Source organism: Chelmon rostratus, chromosome 12, assembly GCF_017976325.1.
Source record: "Chelmon rostratus isolate fCheRos1 chromosome 12, fCheRos1.pri, whole genome shotgun sequence".
In the NCBI taxonomy this organism is placed as follows: domain Eukaryota; kingdom Metazoa; phylum Chordata; class Actinopteri; order Chaetodontiformes; family Chaetodontidae; genus Chelmon; species Chelmon rostratus.
Genome location: NC_055669.1, coordinates 27,092,544 through 27,114,484, shown reverse-complemented (window position 1 = coordinate 27,114,484; position 21,941 = coordinate 27,092,544). Strand labels below are relative to the sequence as shown.

At 42.7% G+C, this 21,941-nt stretch overlaps 2 gene segments (V, D, J or C); both read left to right on the top strand.

The window, feature by feature from the left end:
- Positions 1–16,459: 16,459 nt before the first annotated feature.
- Positions 16,460–17,326, top strand: LOC121614560 (the record flags this gene model as incomplete). The annotated part of the segment is given in 2 exon segments: positions 16,460–16,701; positions 16,980–17,326. Coding segments are annotated over 2 exon segments (390 nt in total), but the record flags the coding sequence as incomplete, so codon positions are not given.
- A 1,597-nt stretch (positions 17,327–18,923) lies between these two features.
- Positions 18,924–20,119, top strand: LOC121614559. The segment is given in 2 exon segments: positions 18,924–19,087; positions 19,334–20,119. Coding segments are annotated over 2 exon segments (411 nt in total).
- The last annotated feature ends 1,822 nt before the right edge of the window (positions 20,120–21,941 follow it).

Genomic DNA, 21,941 nt, shown 5'->3' with positions numbered 1-21,941 from the left:
TTTGTGGATCTGCAGCATGTTTTCTAAATGCTGCAAATGTGTTTCAAATCAATGATGTTTTCTTGATTTGAATGAGTTTTCTGAGGTTGCAGCACGTTGAGCTCTCTCAGACACCGTACTTCTTCCCTGATGGAAATGATGTGATTTAGTGAATAACAGCACCACAGCAGTGACAAACACACCATTTGTCAGAGTTGTGAGAGGAAGGAGGGAGGGATTCAGGGAGGAGCAAAACTGGGACTCAACAACAGAAGAGACACAAACTTTCACAGTGGTGTTTCATACAAAACACAGACAGATTCTCTTTATCTTTAAGATGCTGTCAGTCAACTTCAGTCTGTTTGTCACTTTGTTTCTGCTCACAATAAGAGGTAGGTGACATGATTAACATTAAAAGAGCTTCACTGATTCAAACCTTCACATCATAAAGTTACAGACTTATTTTTTCCTTTAGGTGTCAGCTGTGAAGACCTCAGTCCAGTCAACAATGAAGAGTCCAGTTTAGAAGACAGCACTGTTACTCTGTCCTACAAATACTCCAAACAAGCAACTAGTAGTGATTCTTTCTTCTGGTATCGACAATATCCAGGAAAACCACCAGAGTTCCTCATCTTTCACTTGGGAAAACAACGTGCAACAAACTCCAGACTGACTGTGAAAGTGAGTGGGGATCAAACCCAAATGGATCTGCAGATCTCCTCTGCTGCAGTGACTGACTCTGCTCTGTACTACTGTGCTGTGAGGCCCACAGTGACAGGAAACAGCAAAACTCTGCACAAAAACCTCTGCAGCAAACACAACACAATACTCCACAACGTCCACTAGAGGGAGTCACACACAATGAAGCCTTTTCGGTCTGAGCCAGTGTCACTGCACTGATGACAAATCCAACAAAGAAAAAAGAAGCAATACAGATTAGAGACAGAGCTACTGTGAACAGAGGAACAATTTATTGGTTGAGCTGAACTGAGAAAATAACATCAAGAGGTGACTGGCCCCGCCCACTGAGCTTCAACTCAACCAATCACATGATTTCTTATTAATTCTTATTATTATTATTAATTATTATTATTCTTCTCATTCTCCTGCAGTGGAAGAACATTGCTGCTCTGCTGTCTGTTGGACTTTGACGACTCCAAAGACATGTTGCTTCACCTCTTTTTCCTCTTCTGTCACTTTATAGGTGAGTGTTACAACAGAACAGCAGCTGAAGTTTGCTTTCACCTGCTGCATTAACCACATACACACAACCTGTATTTCACAACGTTTCTCATTTCTTTGCTGGGACACAATGCACCTCACCTTTTCATCATCTTGGAACAATGAATGTTCATGGAACTGTCGCGTTTGTCTTTTACTGTCAGTGTCCATACAATCACACTGTACACTTGACATTTTCCACTGTCTTCTCCTCTCAGCCTCATGAACAATGTTCGTCTAATGGCTTCATTTTCTCCACTTTTTCCAGGACCAACAGCTGGAGACAAAATCTCTCCTGAACAAGATGAAGTCAGTGGAAGAGAAGGAGAATCTGTCACACTCACATGTCAATATGAGACAACTGAGACCATTATTGACCTTAACTGGTACAGACATCATTCTGACCTCCAGGCGCCTCAGTTTATACTCTGGAAAGGTGCAAGATCAAGGAGTGATAGGAAATATATTCCTGATGATCGATATGACAGTCAAACATCAACAGACTCAACTGAACTGACCATAAGAAAGCTAACCCTGGCAGACACAGCTCTCTACTACTGTGCTCTGGAAACACAGTGATACAAAGTGTAGAAGAGGCTGCACAAAAAGCTGAACACACATATCTGACGACTCTTCAAAGAGGAGGGAAGTGGGATTCAAACCACAGCTTCAAATCAGATGGATTCTGCTAATTCCTGTTTGATCAGAGTCACTGTGGTTACAGCTGCTCATCAAACACTGTGGGAGGATTCACATGAGCAGCAAATCAATGACAAACCAGCTGGATGATGCTTCAAACTCAAGACCATTTTAAGACCACTGGACCATAAAGAGTTTTGTGAGTCTTGTTGTTGTTCCAGAGACATGATGTGTCTCTTCAACTTTTTCTCCCTTGATCACTCAGTTGTCTCTTTCTGTCTGCTCCAGCGCCGGCTCGAACCATTCTGGTGTCACAGGGGAGATTAGCTTTGATTTGAATTGAGAGTCAGAGAATGGTCAACAATATACCTCTTCTTTTTCCACCTACTGGTTTTTATATAATGAAATAATAAAAATGTTTATGTCATCGTCTTCATTCAGGTTTGTGAGCAGTTCAAATATATATCTTTCTAAACAAAACTGACAGCATCAGGTCAAAGAGCAGTGGCCTAAAGCTATTGAGTCTTGAGGACCCTCCTGCTTCCAACAATGTCCACCCAGTCACAGGCATGAAGCCCACTCACAGTCAGCTTGATATCATTTCAACAGAGCTCCTAAAACAGTGATCTGAAGCAGTTGTCCCAGCACACTGATGACTGTAAACAGTTCTCTCACCACATGTTCAGTCCTGTTTTAAGGATGCCATAGCTCAGCCACTCCTCAAGAAGTCTGATCTTGACCCAACTAGTCCACATGATCACAGGCCAATCTTGAAATTCTCCATCTTATCGAAGGTTTTATAAAAGGCTCCTTTTAATCAGACTCTGTCTTTGTTAAACCAACACAATATTCTTGAGAAATTCCGGTCAGGGTTCCATGAACGCCACAGCACAGAAGCAGCTCTCCTCAGAGTCATAAATGACCTCCTCTGTGCTGTGGATGCCAGTACATCTCAATTCTTCCAGATCTCAGTGCAGCTTCTGACACTGTCGACCACACGATTCTCCTTGATGGCTTGATGCCCCAGGTCAGCATTTCTGGGTCCGCCCTTGATTGGTTCCATTCTTCCATTTCAAACAGAGGTGTCACTGTTTGCATTGGCAGCTCGTCCTCCACACCTGCAAAGAGTTCATGTGGGGTTCTGTAGGGTTCAGATCTAGGTCCACTTCTTCACTGTCTTTATATGCTCCCATGCAGAAGAATCATCCAAACTCATGACACAACACTCTTCAATGTGATGCAGATGATAGTCAGATCAACCAGCCCCTCAATCCCCAAAACCAGGCAAAATATGTAAGACTGGTTGGTTCAGAATTTCCTCCAGTTAAATGAGGACTGCACAAAACCTCACTCACCTTTCTGCCTACATCAGACCAAATGTAAAGAACCTGGGAGTTATATTTAATGTCAAGTAAGTTTGAACAGGCAGACAAATTCTATTGTCAGGTCCAGTTTCATCAAACTCAGAACCATCTCCAGAATCAGGCATTTCCTGCCCCTTGTTGGTTTAGAAAGAATCACTCATGCACTATTATCATCCAGACTGGATGATTGTAACTTCCCACATCTTTCAAGCAACCAGTTCCTGTTGACAACTAATCTAAAACGCTGCTGGACGGTTATTAACAAGATCCAAGAAACAAGACCACATCACCCCATCCTTGCATCTTTGTGGTGGCTCCCCGTTCATTTCAGGGTAAACTTCAAAATCCTAACAGCAGGATCCGTCCCTCCGTGGTCTTGCCCTGACATATATCTCAGAACTTCTCAGCCTTTAACAGCACAACCGGACCCCTTAGATCCTCCTTTAGTGCCATGCTGGCTGTGCAGAGGCCGGGACAGGGTTTTTCTTCTAGCGAGTCCTCAGCACGGGAGCAGCCTGCCGGAGGCCATTAGACAAGCTGAACCTGACGACCCAGTTTGATTCTCAGGCTTTTCATTGCGTTTAACCTGCTGTCCCCAACTGCCACGCGATGTTGCAGAGGCGTGTCAACCAAGATAGCCCAACAGCATACAGGGACTTGAGGCACTCAGGGCGGATCTCATCCACCCCCGGTGCCTTGCCACCGAGGAGCTTCCAAACTACCTCGGTGACATTAGCCTGAATGATGGATGAGCCAACCTCTGAGTCTCCAGCCCCTGCTTCCTCTATGGAAGGCGTGGCAATGGGATTGAGGAGCTCCTCAAAGTATTCTTTCCACCGTCAGACAATATCCCTAGTCGAAGTCAACAGCTCCCCACCTCCACTGTAAACAGTGTTGGAAGGGTACTGCCTCCCCCTTCTGAGGTGCCGGACGGTTTGCCAGAATCTCTTTGTAGCCGACTGATAATCCTCCTCCATGGCCTCCCCGAGCTTTTCCCATACCTTAGTTTTTGCTTCCACAACCATCCGTGCCGCAGCATGCCTGGCCTGCCGGTACCCGTCAGCTGCCTCAGGAGTCCCACGAACCAACCACGCTCGATAGGACTCTTTTTCCAGCTTGACGGCATCCCTTACTTCTGGTGTCCACCACCGGGTTCGGGGATTGCCGCCACAACAGGCACCAGAGACCTTACGGCCACAGCTCCGAACAGCTGCGTCAAAAATGGAGGTGGAGAACATGTTGAGTTGAAAACCCCTCTGACAGAGGGTTCCGCCAGACGTTCCCAACAGACCCTCACCACCCATTTGGGCCTGCCAAGTCTGTCCAGCTTTCTCCTCCGCCAGCGGATCCAACTCACTACCAGGTGGTGATCAGTTGACAGCTCAGCCCCTCTCTTCACCCGAGTGTCCAAGACATACGGCCGAAGGTCAGATGACACAACCACGAAGTCCATCATTGACCTCCCGCCTAGAGTGTCCTGGTGCCACGTGCACTGATGGACACTCTTATGCTTGAACATGGTGGTCGTTATGGACAAACTGTGACTGGCACAAAAGCCCAATAACAGAACACCGCTCAGGTTCAGATCGGGGAGGCCGTTCTTCCCAATCACGCCCCTGCAGGTAACACTGTCGCTGCCCACGTGAGCGTTGAAGTACCCCAGTAGAACGACAGAGTCCCCAGTCGAAACACTTTCCAGCGCCCCTCCCACGGACTCCAAGAAGGGTGGGTACTCTACACTGTTGTTCGGCCCGTAGGCCTTGTTTGAACTTGTTTCTATTTTAATCTTGTTTTACATCCACAACTTCTGTGATGCACATACGCTACGTGTCCTGCTGCCTGTATACATATCTTTCATTGTGAAGCACTTTGGTGCAAAAAACATGTTTGCTTTGTAAAGTGCGACGTAAATGAAAAAAAAAATGAAACTTTAAACTTGTTGCTCTTGTTTTTAGCTGCAGGTTATTTCAGATGAAACTGTGGGTAACAACAAGACAAATTTTAAAATTAAAAAAACAACTGACAGTCTCTATAATATGACACTGAGACCATATTTAAAATCACAACAACTCATGATTGAGTACAAAGACAGAGTGGAGGCTTTTCTGGTGAGTTACATTGAAACCAAGATTAAGATCAGGAGGTGTAAATGTAACAATGATCACAGAAATATCAAAAGTTCGGACAGGATTCTTTGTTAAAATATTCACACACAAGACAATACTCCACAACGTCCACTAGAGGGAGTCACACACTGTTCAACTTCAATGGGATGTGATGATGCAGTCTGGAATCACTGAAAGATGAAGAAATTAAACCACTGACAACTCATTCACTCACAATTACATTTCACCAAGGTAACCATGGCAACATGTGACAAATTATTTATATTAATTAATTAATATCTTCTTGAGATGAAACATTTTCATCAGACCTGAAACAGGACACATTGAGGAAGGATTTTAACTTTAGATATAATAAAGCACAATGTTCTTTTGACCAAAATTCAGTTGTTCATGGAATTTATCTTTTGGAATGAAGATTAATTCACGTACTGACAGAATAACTGAAATAAAATATGAAAGAGGTGTCAGTTATCAGGAATCAATGGACAACACAGAGGACGGACGTGTCCATTAACTCCTGATGAAGGATTATCCTGCTTTTACCATGGTCACCTGCCCCAAAAAATAAGACAAGAAGACCATTAATTTAGATTTTCATGAGTTCTCAATCCAAAATCTTAAGTTTTTCACAAGCCATAATTTAGTTTCCATGGTTTCCATTTCCATCTTTGTGATCCCGTAATGTTCTTACACAATGGAAACAGAGACATTTGTCGTCCAATCAAGTATTCACCCATGTCCATGAACTGGTTGCATCTCAGACTCTGGCTTTGACTGATTTTGTTCTTTTCTGTATAAAAGAAGTTTCTCTTGCCGGTGATTTTTTGTGGTGAACCACAGGGTTCAATCCTGGGTCCTCTCATGTTCAAATTACTTGTTTCTTTCATCATTTTCAAACACATCAGTTTCACTTGTTTTGCAGACAATATGTGATCATATGTTACACTGAAATTGTGTCAGTTAGTTTATTATATGTGAAGTGTTGCTGTTCCAGACCTTCCTACAGCTGACTGAATCTACAACTAAGATAATTTAAATTCAGTCAACCGGCCCAAATTAAATCTTGCTCAATTGTTTGCTAAATGTTTAGCGTGCTGCTCATGATGTGGAATAATATTTGACGCTGATCTTTTCTTTCATTATCAGCAGACTTCAGTTGTAGAGTGATGAAATAATGTTGTCTTCACTTTAAGAATAGAAAACAAGTCCATCTTTTCTTTGCCCTGAACCCTGAAAAAGTGATCCATCCTGTAAATCAATGCAGCTTCCTTTCTGTGACTCCTGTTATAAAGAAACCACACAAACAAAGAAAAACCTTCCCAACTCCAGCTGGTACAAAGTGCTGCTAGCAGTCTGTTAACCAGGAGGAAGAGTCACAGAGAGAAGTGAAAATACAGATCGAAGAGGAGACGGAGAGATTGAGGGAGGAGCTGAGCTGTTTCTCAACTATAGAAGAGAGAGAAACTTCCATATTCAGCAGAGTTCAACACACAGACCACAAACATTACCTTTATTCAACATGCTGTCACTGCATCACTGTGTGTTTTCTCTACTGTTTCTTTCCATTCTAACAGGTATGTTAGATCACGCAGCATGAAAAAGCTTCAGTCACATGTTTGTTGGATGTGATTCATTCAGTCACACTTTGACAACATGGTATAACAGAGTTATCTCTTTGTTTAGGTGTCAGCTGTGAAGACCTCAGTCCAGTCAACAATGAAGAGTCCAGTTTAGAAGACAGCACTGGTACTCTGTCCTACAAATACTCCAAACAAGCAACTGGTAGTGATCAGTTTTACTGGTATCGACAATATCCGGGAAAACCACCAGAGTTCCTCATCTCTCACTTTGGAACAGGAACAGTAATATCTAATCCAGTCTCCAGACTGACTGTGAAAGTGAGTGAGGATCAAACCCAAATGGATCTGCAGATCTCCTCTGCTGCAGTGACTGACTCTGCTCTGTACTACTGTGCTGTGAGGCCCACAGTGACAGCAAACCCACAGTCTCTGTACAAAAACACAAGCTGACACACTGACGAGCTGCTGGAAGCCTTTTTTCCACACTGTTCCGCTCAACTTTTTACCTCCACTAGAGGGCCACATTATCAAGCAGGCGCTGCACTACTTCTGCACTGTGTTCAACCATCTGTCAATAATAACTGCTGCTGTGAAGAGAACCATTCTCACTCTGAATGCTGAACATCAGCTACTTTCTCCTCTTCATTTCAGCCTCGTTGTACACATGGAACATTGGCTGTGGATTATTCTTGCTGCTCTTTGCTTTGGTGAGAAATAAAACACATCATGTTTCCTTTGAAAACTCTTCAACATATTTCTGAGCTGCACATTCACACATTTTAATGTTCATTGTAGAAAAAGCAGAACAGATTGTTTCTGTCAGCACTTGTTACCTTGTAGAAATAACTGAAATGGTTCAATCTGATCACGGTCAGTGAACGTCACAACTATTCTACATGTCTGTGTGTCTGACTCTGACCAGGTAACTTTAATCAATCATCTTCATTGATTCATGTCTTCCTCTGCATGTTCTCTTCTTCCTCAGAGTGTAAAGGAGAAGACAGAGTGATCCAGCCAACAGCAGATGTCATTGCTACTGAAGGAGACACAGTTACACTGGACTGTACATTTGAGACCAGTTCAAGTCCCTATCTGTTCTGGTACAAACAGGATGGAAACAACAGCCCCAAATTCATACTGAGTCGCTTTCAACGGGATCAAGGGAACACACCAGACGAGTCCAAGGAGAGATTTTCATCCACAGTGAATTCCACCTTAAAATCAGTTCCTCTGAAGATCCAGAAGCTTCAGCTGTCTGACTCTGCTGTGTACTACTGTGCTCTGCAGCCCACAGTGACAGGAAACAGCAAAACTCTGCACAAAAACCTCTGCAGCAAACACAACACAATATTTCACAACGTCCACTAGAGGGAGTCACACACTGTTCAACTTCAATGGGATGTGATGGTCGTGTAGATTCTTGCCAGTGGTGATAAAAACAACACAAAATGAAGCACTGAAGTTAAAACACACAGGGCCAGACTGACTAAGAAAATGTCTTTGCACAAATGTGCTGCTGTTTTCATTGAGTTTGCAGTCGTAATCTGTGTTTATTCAGCACCTCAGTTACTAAGGCAGCAACTCATTATGCAGTCAGGTCCTGGACTGAGCCTCAGACAACCCTCCTATTATGACTAAATCCGACAAATGTCTCAGAGGATAAAATGATGAAGTGTTGATAGTTTATATCCAAAAGGTCAAAGGTCAACTTCACTGTGACATCATAATATTCTGCAAAAACACTTTTCTGACCATTACTCAACACCGAAGCCAGATGAAGCCAATCAGTTAATGAAATAGTGTTGTGACGTTCACGAACGAACTGGTTCTTTTGAACGGCTCGTTTACATGAACGATGGGAACCGAGTCGCAGATGGGAACCGTTCTTTTTTTTTTGGGTTACATGGGGAGGAGCGCTGCCCAACTGCGCGCTGCTCATTGGAATTGCAAATACCATCACGCCACATTGTGCACGCTGCCTTCACGTGAGTGCGCCAGTAACAAAAAAAAGCAAAGCACTGTCAAAGCAGAGTGATATGGCCCCACCCTGTGGAATATTGACAATGAATCCAGGTCAGACTTTAAAATCTAATCCACACATGTCAAACGTTATAATCAATATTTCAGAATAATTTAAACTCATATTGGTGGGATATATAAATTCATTCCTCCCAGTGGTTATTTCCAAGATAAAACGAGTTAAGGCCAGACTGCCTTCTCAAAACTTATTAAATATAAAAATGAGCCAAATGAGACAGTTTTTTGAACGGCTCTTTGAAAGGAACGGCTCACCAAGATCCGGCTCCTCTCAAAGAGCCATAAATCCCATCTCTATAATGAAACCTCATGCATGTCTTCAGGACACAAAGAACTGGCTGACCAATAACTTTCTGCTAATATGGATGGCATTGCTGACTGTCCTACAGGCCCACTGCCAGGAATCTGTAAGTTATCTTTGATCGGGATATGTTCTTTAACTCCCACAGAAAACACATTTCAAGGACTGCCTTTTTTCACCTACGTAACGTCAGACACATCCTGTCTATAAATTATGAAGAAAAACTAGTCCAAACATTTGTTTCTTTCATGCTGGATTATTGCAAGTTGTTATTATCAAGCTGCCTCAATAAGTCACTAAAAAAAAAAAAAGATGTTAAGATGTTTATCCTGGATAGCCTAATTCTTTATTTTTATTTCACGATTTTTTGTTATATTGTTATTTTGTACTTTGTATTGTATTTTTACCTCTTACTTGAAATTGTTCATTACTTGAAAGTAGTTCTTGTTCTTATTTTGCATGCCCTTGTGTGTCTACCTTTTGAGCTGCTGGAACTGCAAATTTCTCTTTGGAGATGAATAAAGTATCTATCTATCGATCTATCGATCTAAAGACTCTCCATCTGATCCTGACCACTGCAGCATGTGTTGTGACAAAAAAAAGGAACAGAGATCATATTTCTCTCATATCAGCCTCTCTGCACTGGCCCCCTGAAAAATCCAGAATAGAATTTAAAATCAAAATTCAAAAAGCTCGAAATGGTCAGGCACCAGCTGATCTTAAAGAACTCAGCATTGCTTATGGTCCCAGTGAAGAACCGTGTCCCAGAATGCAGGCTTACTGATGGTTCCTCAAACCTCCAAAAGCTCAACTGGAGCCAAAACCTTCAGCTATCAAGCTCCTCTCCAGTGGAACCATCTTCCAGTCTCAGTCCACGAGGCAGACACTCTCTCTGTGTTGAAGAGTCGGCTTAAAACTTTCCTCTTTGATAAAGCTGACAGTTAGGGCTGGCTCAGGCTTGCCTTGGACCGCCCCCTGTTAATGCTGCTATAGGCTTTGATCACAAGACAACCACATGAGTCACAAACTGCAGCAACAACAAGCGTGTCCAAGCCGTGTTCAGCACTTTCAGAGTCCTCTGGAAACTCTTCTGCTGTCATTTTGTGGATCTGCAGCATGTTTTCTAAATGCTGCAAATGTGTTTCAAATCAATGATGTTTTCTTGATTTGAATGAGTTTTCTGAGGTTGCAGCACGTTGAGCTCTCTCAGCCACTGTACTTCTTCCCTGATGGAAATGATGTGATTTAGTGAATAACAGCACCACAGCACTGACAAACACACCATTTGTCAGAGTTGTGAGAGGAAGGAGGGAGGGATTCAGGGAGGAGCAAAACTGGGACTCAACAACAGAAGAGACACAAACTTTCACAGTGGTGTTTCATACAAAACACAGACAGATTCTCTTTATCTTTAAGATGCTGTCAGTCAACTTCAGTCTGTTTGTCACTTTGTTTCTGCTCACAATAAGAGGTAGGTGACATGATTAACATTAAAAGAGCTTCACTCATTCAAACCTTCACATCATAAAGTTACAGACTTATTTTTTCCTTTAGGTGTCAGCTGTGAAGACCTCAGTCCAGTCAACAATGAAGAGTCCAGTTTAGAAGACAGCACTGTTACTCTGTCCTACAAATACTCCAAACAAGCAACTGGTAGTGATGAGTTTTACTGGTATCGACAATATCCAGGAAAACCACCAGAGTTCCTCATCTTTCACTTGGGAACACAACGTGCAACAAACTCCAGACTGACTGTGAAAGTGAGTGAGGATCAAACCCAAATGGATCTGCAGATCTCCTCTGCTGCAGTGACTGACTCTGCTCTGTACTACTGTGCTGTGAGGCCCACAGTGACAGGAAACAGCAAAACTCTGCACAAAAACCTCTGCAGCAAACACAACACAATACTCCATAATGTCCACTAGAGGGAGTCACACACCATGAAGCCTATTTCAGTCTGAGCCAGCGTCACTGCACTGATGACAAATCCAACAAAGAAAAAAGAAGCAATACAGATCAGAGACAGAGCTACTGTGAACAGAGGAACAATTTATTGGTTGAGCTGAACTGACAAAATAACATCAAGAGGTGACTGGCCCCGCCCACTGAGCTTCAACTCAACCAATCACATGATTTCTTACTCATTCTCCTGCAGTGGAAGAACATTGCTGCTCTGCTGTCTGTTGGACTTTGACCACTCCAAAGACATGTTGCTTCACCTCTTTTTCCTCTTCTGTCACTTTATAGGTGAGTGTTACAACAGAACAGCAGCTGAAGTTTGCTTTCACCTGCTGCATTAACCACATACACACAACCTGTATTTCACAACGTTTCTCATTTCTTTGCTGGGACACAATGCACCTCACCTTTTCATCATCTTGGAACAATGAATGTTCATGGAACTGTAGCGTTTGTCTTTTACTGTCAGTGTCCATACAATCACACTGTACACTTGACATTTTCCACTGTCTTCTCCTCTCAGCCTCATGAACAATGTTCGTCTAATGGCTTCATTTTCTCCACTTTTTCCAGGACCAACAGCTGGAGACAAAATCTCTCCTGAACGAGATGAAGTCAGTGGAAGAGAAGGAGAATCTGTCACACTCACATGTCGATATGAGACAACTTACACCAATATTTACCTTCACTGGTACAGACATCATTCTGACCTTCAGGCGCCTCAGTTTATACTCTGGAAAGGTGCAAGATCAAGGAGTGACAGGAAATATATTCCTGATGATCGATATGACAGTCAAACATCAACAGCATCAACTGAACTGACCATAAGAAAGCTAACCCTGGCAGACACAGCTCTCTACTACTGTGCTCTGGAAACACAGTGATACAAAGTGTAGAAGAGGCTGCACAAAAAGCTGAACACACATATCTGACGACTCTTCAAAGAGGAGGGAAGTGGGATTCAAACCACAGCTTCAAATCAGATGGATTCTGCTAATTCCTGTTTGATCAGAGTCACTGTGGTTACAGCTGCTCATCAAACACTGTGGGAGGATTCACATGAGCAGCAAATCAATGACAAACCAGCTGGATGATGCTTCAAACTCAAGACCATTTTAAGACGACTGGACCATAAAGAGTTTTGTGAGTCTTGTTGTTGTTCCAGAGACATGATGTGTCTCTTCAACTTTTTCTCCCTTGATCACTCAGTTGTCTCTTTCTGTCTGCTCCAGCGCCGGCTCGAACCATTCTGGTGTCACAGGGGAGATTAGCTTTGATTTGAATTGAGAGTCAGAGAATGGTCAACAATATACCTCTTCTTTTTCCACCAACTGGTTTTTATATAATAAAATAATAAAAATGTTTATGTCATCGTCTTCGTTCAGGTTTGTGAGCAGTTCAAATATATATCTTTCTAAACAAAACTGACAGCATCAGGTCAAAGAGCAGTGGCCTAAAGCTATTGAGTCTTGAGGTCCCTCCTGCCTCCAACAATGTCCACCCAGTCACAGGCATGAAGCCCACTCACAGTCAGCTTGATATCATTTCAACAGAGCTCCTAAAACAGTGATCTGAAGCAGTTGTCCCAGCACACTGATGACTGTAAACAGTTCTCTCACCACAGGTACAGTCCTATTTTAAGCATGCCATAGCTCAGCCACTCCTCAAGAAGTCTGATCTTGACCCAACTAGTCCACATGAGTACAGGCCAATCTTGAAATTCTCCATCTTATCGAAGGTTTTATAAAAGGCTCCTTTTAATCAGATTCTGTCTTTGTTAAACCAACACAATATTCTTGAGAAATTCCGGTCAGGGTTCCATGAACGCCACAGCACAGAAGCAGCTCTCCTCAGAGTCATAAATGACCTCCTCTGTGCTGTGGATGCCAGTACACCTCAATTCTTCCAGATCTCAGTGCAGCTTCTGACACTGTCGACCACACGATTCTCCTCGATGGCTTGACGCCCCAGGTCGGCATCCCTTGATTGGTTCCATTCTTCCATTTCAAACAGAGGTGTCACTGTTTGCATTGGCAGCTCGTCCTCCACGCCTGCAAAGAGTTCATGTGGGGTTCTGTAGGGTTCAGTTCTAGGTACAATTCTTCAATGTCTTTATATGCTCCCATGCAGAAGAATCATCCAAACTCATGACACAACACTCTTCAATGTGATGCAGATGATAGTCAGATCAACCAGCCCCTCAATCCCCAAAACCAGGCAAAATACTAAAGACTGGTTGGTTCAGAATTTCCTCCAGTTAAATGAGGACTGCACAAAACCTCAATCACCTTTCAAATCTGAAACTGTGGTATGGAGAAGATCCCGCCTGTTCCCTGTGTTGAGCATCAGCATCCCTTGAGCACATCCTGCCAGGATGCACTACAAGTCTTACCCAAGGGCGCTATACTTGGAGACATAACCAAGAAGTCAGAGAAATGGCATCTACACTGGAACAGAAGCGAATCACCACAAATCAGCTTCCACAAACAGCAAAGGGAAAGGTCCACTTCCTACAGTTTGTACCACCAGGCCAAACTCTAGAGCACCAAACAACACCAAAGGAGCCAGCATCCTGCAGTGCCTGGGACGCTGGGTACATCGTTGAGCCCTCTGGAGACGTTGTGGGTTTCAATCAACGAAACGTCGATGAAGCAGGGTACCCACCTGTTGACCCCAATGAAATACATACCCTCCCTTTCACCACTTCACACCGACTGCTATGTTCAAGAGTTACCTACTGACCAAGGGATTAAAACATCTAGTCCTATTAGCTTTACTGCCTACATCAGACTAAATGTAAAGAACCAGGAAGCTATATTTGATGCCGGCTGAACCTGAAGACCCAGTTTGATTCTCAAGTTTTTCATTGTGTTTAATCTGTTTTTATTCACATTTGATTGCTTGAGTTTTAAATTATGTTTGAACTTGTTTCTATTTTAATCGTGTTTTACGTCCACAACTTCTGTGATGCACATACACTACACTTGTTGCTCTTGTTTTTAGCTGCAGGTTATTTCAGATGAAACTGTGGGTAACAATGAGACAAATTTTAAAATGGAGTCAAACTCGCTGTATGTGATTACATACTTGGTCCATAAAGCTGACTCAGTTCAGTTCAGATCTTTATTGTCCCACAAGAACAAAGGATGTGACTGCTGCATTGTGGGAGTGTTTGCTGTATCATGGAACACTGACGCCTCAACACTCACGGTGGTAAACTGGTGCTATCCTTGCTAACGACGAGCTCTCAATAGAATATCCCATTTGGAGCCATCGACATGTCCAAGCAGGTTGTGAATAGGCTTCATATTGCACCCCATTATCTGCAGAAGCTCTGGACAGGCGGACCAACTGACAGTCTCTATAATATGACACTGACACCATATTAAACAACACAACAACTCATTGTTGAGTCCAACGACAGAGTGGAGGTTTTTCTGGTGAGTTACATTGAAACCAAGATGAAGTTACAAAAAATCAGGAGGTGTAAATGTAACAATGATCACAGAAATATCAAAAGTTAGGACAGGATTCTTTGTTAAAATATTCACACGACACAATACTCCACATCGTCCACTAGAGGGAGTCACACACTGTTCAACTTCAATGGGATGTGATGATGCCGTCTGGAACCACTGAAAGATGAAGAAATTAAACCACTGACAACTCATTCACTCACAATTACATTTAACAAGGTAACCATGGCAACATGCGACAAATTATTTTTTCAAATCTTATTGATATGAAACATTTTCATCAGACCTGAAACAGGAAACATTGAGGAAGGATTTTAACTTTTACATATAATAAAGCACAATGTTCTTTTGACCAAAATTCAGTTGTTCATGGAATTTATCTTTTGGAATGAAGATTAATTCACGTACTGACAGAATAACTGAAATAGAATATGAAAGAGGTGTCAGTTAGCAGGAATCAATGGACAACACAGAGGACGGACGAGTCCATTAACTCCTGATGAAGGATTATCCTGCTTTTACCATGGTCACCTGCCCCTCAAAAATAAAACAAGAAGACCATTAATTTAGATTTTCATGAGTTCTCAAATCAAAATCTTAAGTTTTTCACAAGCCATAATTTAGTTTCCATGGTATCCATTTCCATCATTGTGATCCCATAATGTTGTGTATGGAAACAGAGACATTTGTAGTCCAATCAAGTATTCACCCATGTCCATGAACTGGTTGCATCTCAGACTCAGGCTTTGATTGATTTTGTTCTTTTCTGTATAAAAGAAGTTTCTCTGTAGTTTTCTCAGCCTGTGATGTTTTGTGGTGAACCACAGGGTTCAATCCTGGGTCCTCTCATGTTCAAATTACTTTTCTTTCATTATCAGCAGACTTCAGTTGTAGAGTGATGAAATAATGTTGTCTTCACTTTAGGAATAGAAAACAAGTCCATCTTGTCTTTGCCCTGAACCCTGAAAAAGTGATCCATCCTGTAAATCAATGCAGCTTCCTTTCTGTGACTCCTGTTATAAAGAAACCACACAAACAAAGAAAAACCTTCCCACCTCCAGCTGGTACAAAGTGCTGCTAGCAGTCTGTTAACCAGGAGGAAGAGTCACAGAGAGAAGTGAAAATCCAGATCGAAGAGGAGACGGAGAGATTGAGGGAGGAGCTGAGCTGTTTCTCAACTATAGAAGAGAGAGAAACTTCCATATTCAGCAGAGTTCAACACACAGACCACAAACATTACCTTTATTCAACATGCTGTCACTGCATCACTGTGTGTTTTCTCTACTGTTTCTTTCCATTCTAACAGGTATGTTAGATCACGCAGCATGAAAAAGCTTCAGTCACATGTTTGTTGGATGTGATTCATTCAGTCACACTTTGACAACATGGTATAACAGAGTTATCTTGTTGTTTAGGTGTCAGCTGTGAAGACCTCAGTCCAGTCAACAATGAAGAGTCCAGTTTAGAAGACAGCACTGTTACTCTGTCCTACAAATACTCCAAACAAGCAACTGGTAGTGATGAGTTTTACTGGTATCGACAATATCCAGGAAAACCACCAGAGTTCCTCATCTCTCACTTTGGAACAGGAACAGTAATATCTAATCCAGTCTCCAGACTGACTGTGAAAGTGAGTGAGGATCAAACCCAAATAGATCTGCAGATCTCCTCTGCTGCAGTGACTGACTCTGCTCTGTACTACTGTGCTGTGAGGCCCACAGTGACAGCAAACCCACAGTCTCTGTACAAAAACACAAGCTGACACACTGACGAGCTGCTGGAAGCCTTTTTTCCACACTGTTCCACTCAACTTTTTACCTCCACTAGAGGGCCACATTATCAAGCAGGCGCTGCACTACTTCTGCACTGTGTTCAACCATCTGTCAATAATAACTGCTGCTGTGAAGAGAACCATTCTCACTCTGAATGCTGAACATCAGCTACTTTCTCCTCTTCATTTCAGCCTCGTTGTACACATGGAACATTGGCTGTGGATTATTCTTGCTGCTCTTTGCTTTGGTGAGAAATAAAACACATCATGTTTCCTTTGAAAACTCTTCAACATATTTCTGAGCTGCACATTCACACATTTTAATGTTCATTGTAGAAAAAGCAGAACAGATTGTTTCTGTCAGCACTTGTTACCTTGTAGAAATAACTGAAATGGTTCAATCTGATCACGGTCAGTGAACGTCACAACTATTCTACATGTCTGTGTGTCTGACTCTGACCAGGTAACTTTAATCAATCATCTTCATTGATTCATGTCTTCCTCTGCATGTTCTCTTCTTCCTCAGAGTGTAAAGGAGAAGACAGAGTGATCCAGCCAACAGCAGATGTCATTGCTACTGAAGGAGACACAGTTACACTGGACTGTACATTTGAGACCAGTGACCGAAGTCCATCTTTGTTCTGGTACAAACAGGATGGAAACAACAGCCCCAAATTCATACTGAGTCGCTTTCAACGGGATCAAGGGAACACACCAGACGAGTCCAAGGAGAGATTTTCTTCCACACTGAATTCCACCTTAAAATCAGTTCCTCTGAAGATCCAGAAGCTTCAGCTGTCTGACTCTGCTGTGTACTACTGTGCTCTGCAGCCCACAGTGACAGGAAACAGCAAAACTCTGCACAAAAACCTCTGCAGCAAACACAACACAATACTCCACAACGTCCACTAGAGGGAGTCACACACTGCTCAACTTCAATGAGATGTGATGATACAGTGTTGAATCTTTTCACTCATGAGACACAGCTGTGATGATGAGCTTCACAAATGAAGACCAGTCCCCTCCTACTGACTGCAGAAGTGTTTCATGAGAACTGTTTGTTTCCAGCTGTGAACATCAGACCAACAACTCACAGAACTCATTCATACTGAACGTTCACTGACAACTTTTCACCTCTGCAAAGATGGAAACACTCACTGCAATTTTGTTCTTCTCAACTCTCATAGGTTTGTATGTTTTTGACTAGAAAACCAGAAATATAAAGATATTTTAAAGCAATAAAGATCCTGAATGAATAAGTTCACAATTTAACAATTAGAATTCCAGATGTGACGACTTCATCACTAATAACTGATCACTAAACTGTTCACAGCTTCATTTGTTTTCATTGATCAACGTTGATGTGTGATGTTTTTCAAATGATGGATTTCTCACTTTGGAACAGAACTCTCAATATAACATGTCGTTTCCCTCAGTAGGTTCCACCATGGAAGATGACATCACTGCCAGCAGAGCTGAAGAGTTTTCATCAGAGGGCCGGAGTGTTACTCTGTCCTGTAACTATTCAATTAAAGGTGAAAATCTCCAGTGGTATCGACAACATCCTGGATCAGCTCCTCAGTTCCTTCTCCTGATCACTGATACAAAAGAGCCGTCAGTGGTGAAAGCAACACCTCCAAACCCTCGACTGACTGCTCAACTGAATGAGGAGAGAAATCGAGTCGATCTGCAGATCTCCTCTGCTGCAGTGACTGACTCTGCTGTGTACTACTGTGCTCTGCAGCCCACAGTGACAGGAAACAGCAAAACTCTGCACAAAAACCTCTGCAGCAAACACAACACAATACTCCACAACGTCCACTAGAGGGAGTCACACTAGCAGAAACTGATGAAATCAAGTGTTGTTGGATGGTAACTGTGTTGATGAGGTGTTTCCATCAATGAGACAGAATCACACAGCAAATCCTCTGACAACTGAGCTAAAAGCTGACAAGCATCCACCAAGGGAGTCCTTTCTCTCCACAGCTGTTTGCTCCTTCATGAATATTAAAACATCCATGAAAATCATCATGTCAAGGTTCTCACTGAGCATCTGAGAAATTAATGTCATCCAGGCTGCAAATGAACAATCTGAAACCAACAAATTCAATATTTGACTGAAGAAATAACTTCATGGACGACCAAATACTGATGAACCAAGACATTCAAGTGGGGAGAACTTTGAGGCTGATGGACTTTAGTCAGGTCCTCTCCTGCTTTACTAAGTCCTCAAATGTGACACAAATGGACAAATGGAAGAAGAACGGTGTGAAGGACCGAACCTGGACATCCAGAAAACATTTCTCTGAAGCAGAGCTGCTCTGGATCAACCAATCATCTCACTGCTTGAACTGAACTTTGGTCGGCAGAGAGGCTCGAAAAAGCTGCTCTCTGGCCCCGCCCACTGACATTCAACTCAACCAATGAGATGATTTCTGTCTACAGAGCAGAAAGGTTTGAGGAACTAAAAGCACAGTCAGCTTGATGTTGAGGAGAAGGGCTGTGCAGCAGAGAGGCGCTTTAGTTTTTCATTCTCCTGCAGTGGAAGAACATTGCTGCTCTGCTGTCTCTTTGACTTTAACAACTCCAAAGACATGTTGCTTCACCTCTTTTTACTTTGCTCTCACTTTATAGGTGAGTGTTACAACACAGATCAAAGTCTCATTTAACCTGCTGTATTAACCAGATATTTGCTCTACATTTCACAACTACAGCTTTATCTGTGCCAGATAACAATTTCCATGATAGAAAAGACTTTTGCTTCATTGAATGCATCTGAAAAAGGTCAAAGATGACAGAAAAAGTCCAGAACCTCCTCTGAGTCTCTTCATGTGAGAATCTCTTGCAGACTAACTGACATGAATAAAACTCATTTTGCAGCCCTGAGTTCCATGAACAGCATAAAGCCAGAAAGGACTGAAGAACATGTTGCAGAGGGAAGAAACATCAACCTGGCCTGTAAATACGAGGGTGCTATCTACAATATCCAGTGGTACCGACAATACCAGAGATCCAGACCAGAGTTCCTGCTCTCCATCACAGAGGGAGGATCGATCCATCCAACTGGTTCTGCTTTCTCAGCTCACATCAACAAAACAGAGAAACGTGTAGATGTGGAGATCATCTCAGCTAAAGTGACTGACTCTGCTGTGTACTACTGTGCTCTGCAGCCCACAGTGACAGGAAACAGCAAAACTCTGCACAAAAACCTCTGCAGCAAACACAACACAATACTCCACAACGTCCACTAGAGGGAGTCACACACTGTTCAACTTCAATGGGATGTGACGGTCGTGTCGATTCTTGCCAGTGAAGATAAAAACAACACAAAATGAAGCACTAAAGTTAAAACACACAGGGCCAGACTGACTAAGAAAATGTCTTTGCACAAATGTGCTGCTGTTTTCATTGAGTTTGCAGTCGTAATCTGTGTTTATTCAGCACCTCAGTTACTAAGGCAGCAACTCATTATGCAGTCAGGTCCTGGACTGAGCCTCAGACAACCCTCCAATTACGATAAATTTCCGACAAATGTCTCAGAGGATAAAATGATGAAGTGTTGATAGTTTAAATCCAAAAGGTCAAAGGTCAACTTCACTGCAGCACAATAATGTTCTGCAAAAACACTGTTTTGACCATTACTCAACTAAAACTGTGCTCATTGTATCGGTGATGGCAGTTGTGGTTCTAGAAAGGGAGCTGGATCTTCTGACCCTGTTTGATGAACCCAAACCATTAACCTGTCTCTCAGACACCATCCCAACTAGGCTTTTCAAAGACGTTTTTGTCTTCTTTGGCACTTCTTTACTTGATATGATCAACCTGTTGTTGTCAACAGGCTACGGACCACAGTCCTTTAAAGTAGCTTTAATTACAAATGACCTCATAATTACATTAGACGAAGGACTTGTCTTGTTCCAGCTTCGTTCTGCATTCCACACCACTGACCATCACATCTTATTACAGAGACTGGGACACTCGATTCCAGTTTGTACATGTTAGCCATGATTCCTCTGTGCATGCTAACGTTAGTCACAGAGTTCCTCAAGGTTCTGTGCTTGGACTGACTCTATTCACCCAATATAAGCTTCCTTGAGGCAATATTATCAGGAAACACTCCAGAAACCTTCATTGCTATGCAGATGACACCCACATATATTTATCAATGAAGCCAGATGAAGCCAAGCACTTAAGGAAACTTCAAGCTTGTCTTATGGACACAAACACCTGGATGACCGTTAACTTTGTGCTACTCTAGATGGCATTGCTGACTGGCCTCCAGGCCCACTATAAGGAATCTGGGAGTTAAGTTTGATCAGAATATGTCCTTTAATTCCCACAGAAAAAACACATTTCAAGGACTGCCTTGTTTCACCGACGCAACGTTGTAAAAATCAGAGTTAGGGTTAGGGTCAGACACCATCGTATCTCAAAGAGCTCATAACACCCTATTACCCCACAACAACACCGTGTCCCAGAATACAGGCTTATGAACTGTTCCTCAAACCTCCAAAAGCAGAACTTGAGCCAGATCCTTCAGCTATCTCTCTCGTCTCCTGTGGAACCATCTTCCAGTCTCGGTCCACGAGGCAGACACTCTCTCTGTGTTGAAGAGTCGGCTTAAAACTTTCCTCTTTGATAAAGCTGACAGTTAGGGCTGGCTCAGGCTTGCCTTGGACCGTCCCCTGTTAATGCTGCTGTCGTCTTAGATCACAAGACAACCACATGAGTCACAAGCTGCAGCAACACACCATTTGTCAGAGTTGTGAGAGGAAGGAGGGAGGGATTCAGGGAGGAGCAAAACTGGGACTCAACAACAGAAGAGACACAAACTTTCACAGTGGTGTTTCATACAAAACACAGACAGATTCTCTTTATCTTTAAGATGCTGTCAGTCAACTTCAGTCTGTTTGTCACTTTGTTTCTGCTCACAATAAGAGGTAGGTGACATGATTAACATTAAAAGAGCTTCACTCATTCAAACCTTCACATCATAAAGTTACAGACTTATTTTTTCCTTTAGGTGTCAGCTGTGAAGACCTCAGTCCAGTCAACAATGAAGAGTCCAGTTTAGAAGACAGCACTGTTACTCTGTCCTACAAATACTCCAAACAAGCAACTGGTCGTGATGAGTTTTACTGGTATCGACAATATCCAGGGAAACCACCAGAGTTCCTCATCTCTCACTTGGGAACACAACGTGCAACAAACTCCAGACTGACTGTGAAAGTGAGTGGGGATCAAACCCAAATGGATCTGCAGATCTCCTCCGCTGCAGTGACTGACTCTGCTGTGTACTACTGTGCTGTGAGGCCCACAGTGACAGGAAACACCAAAACTCTGCACAAAAACCTCTGCAGCAAACACAACACAATACTCCACAACGTCCACTAGAGGGAGTCACACAACATGAAGCCTTTTCGGTCTGAGCCAGCGTCACTGCACTGATGACAAATCCAACAAGGAAAAAAGAAGCAATACAGATTAG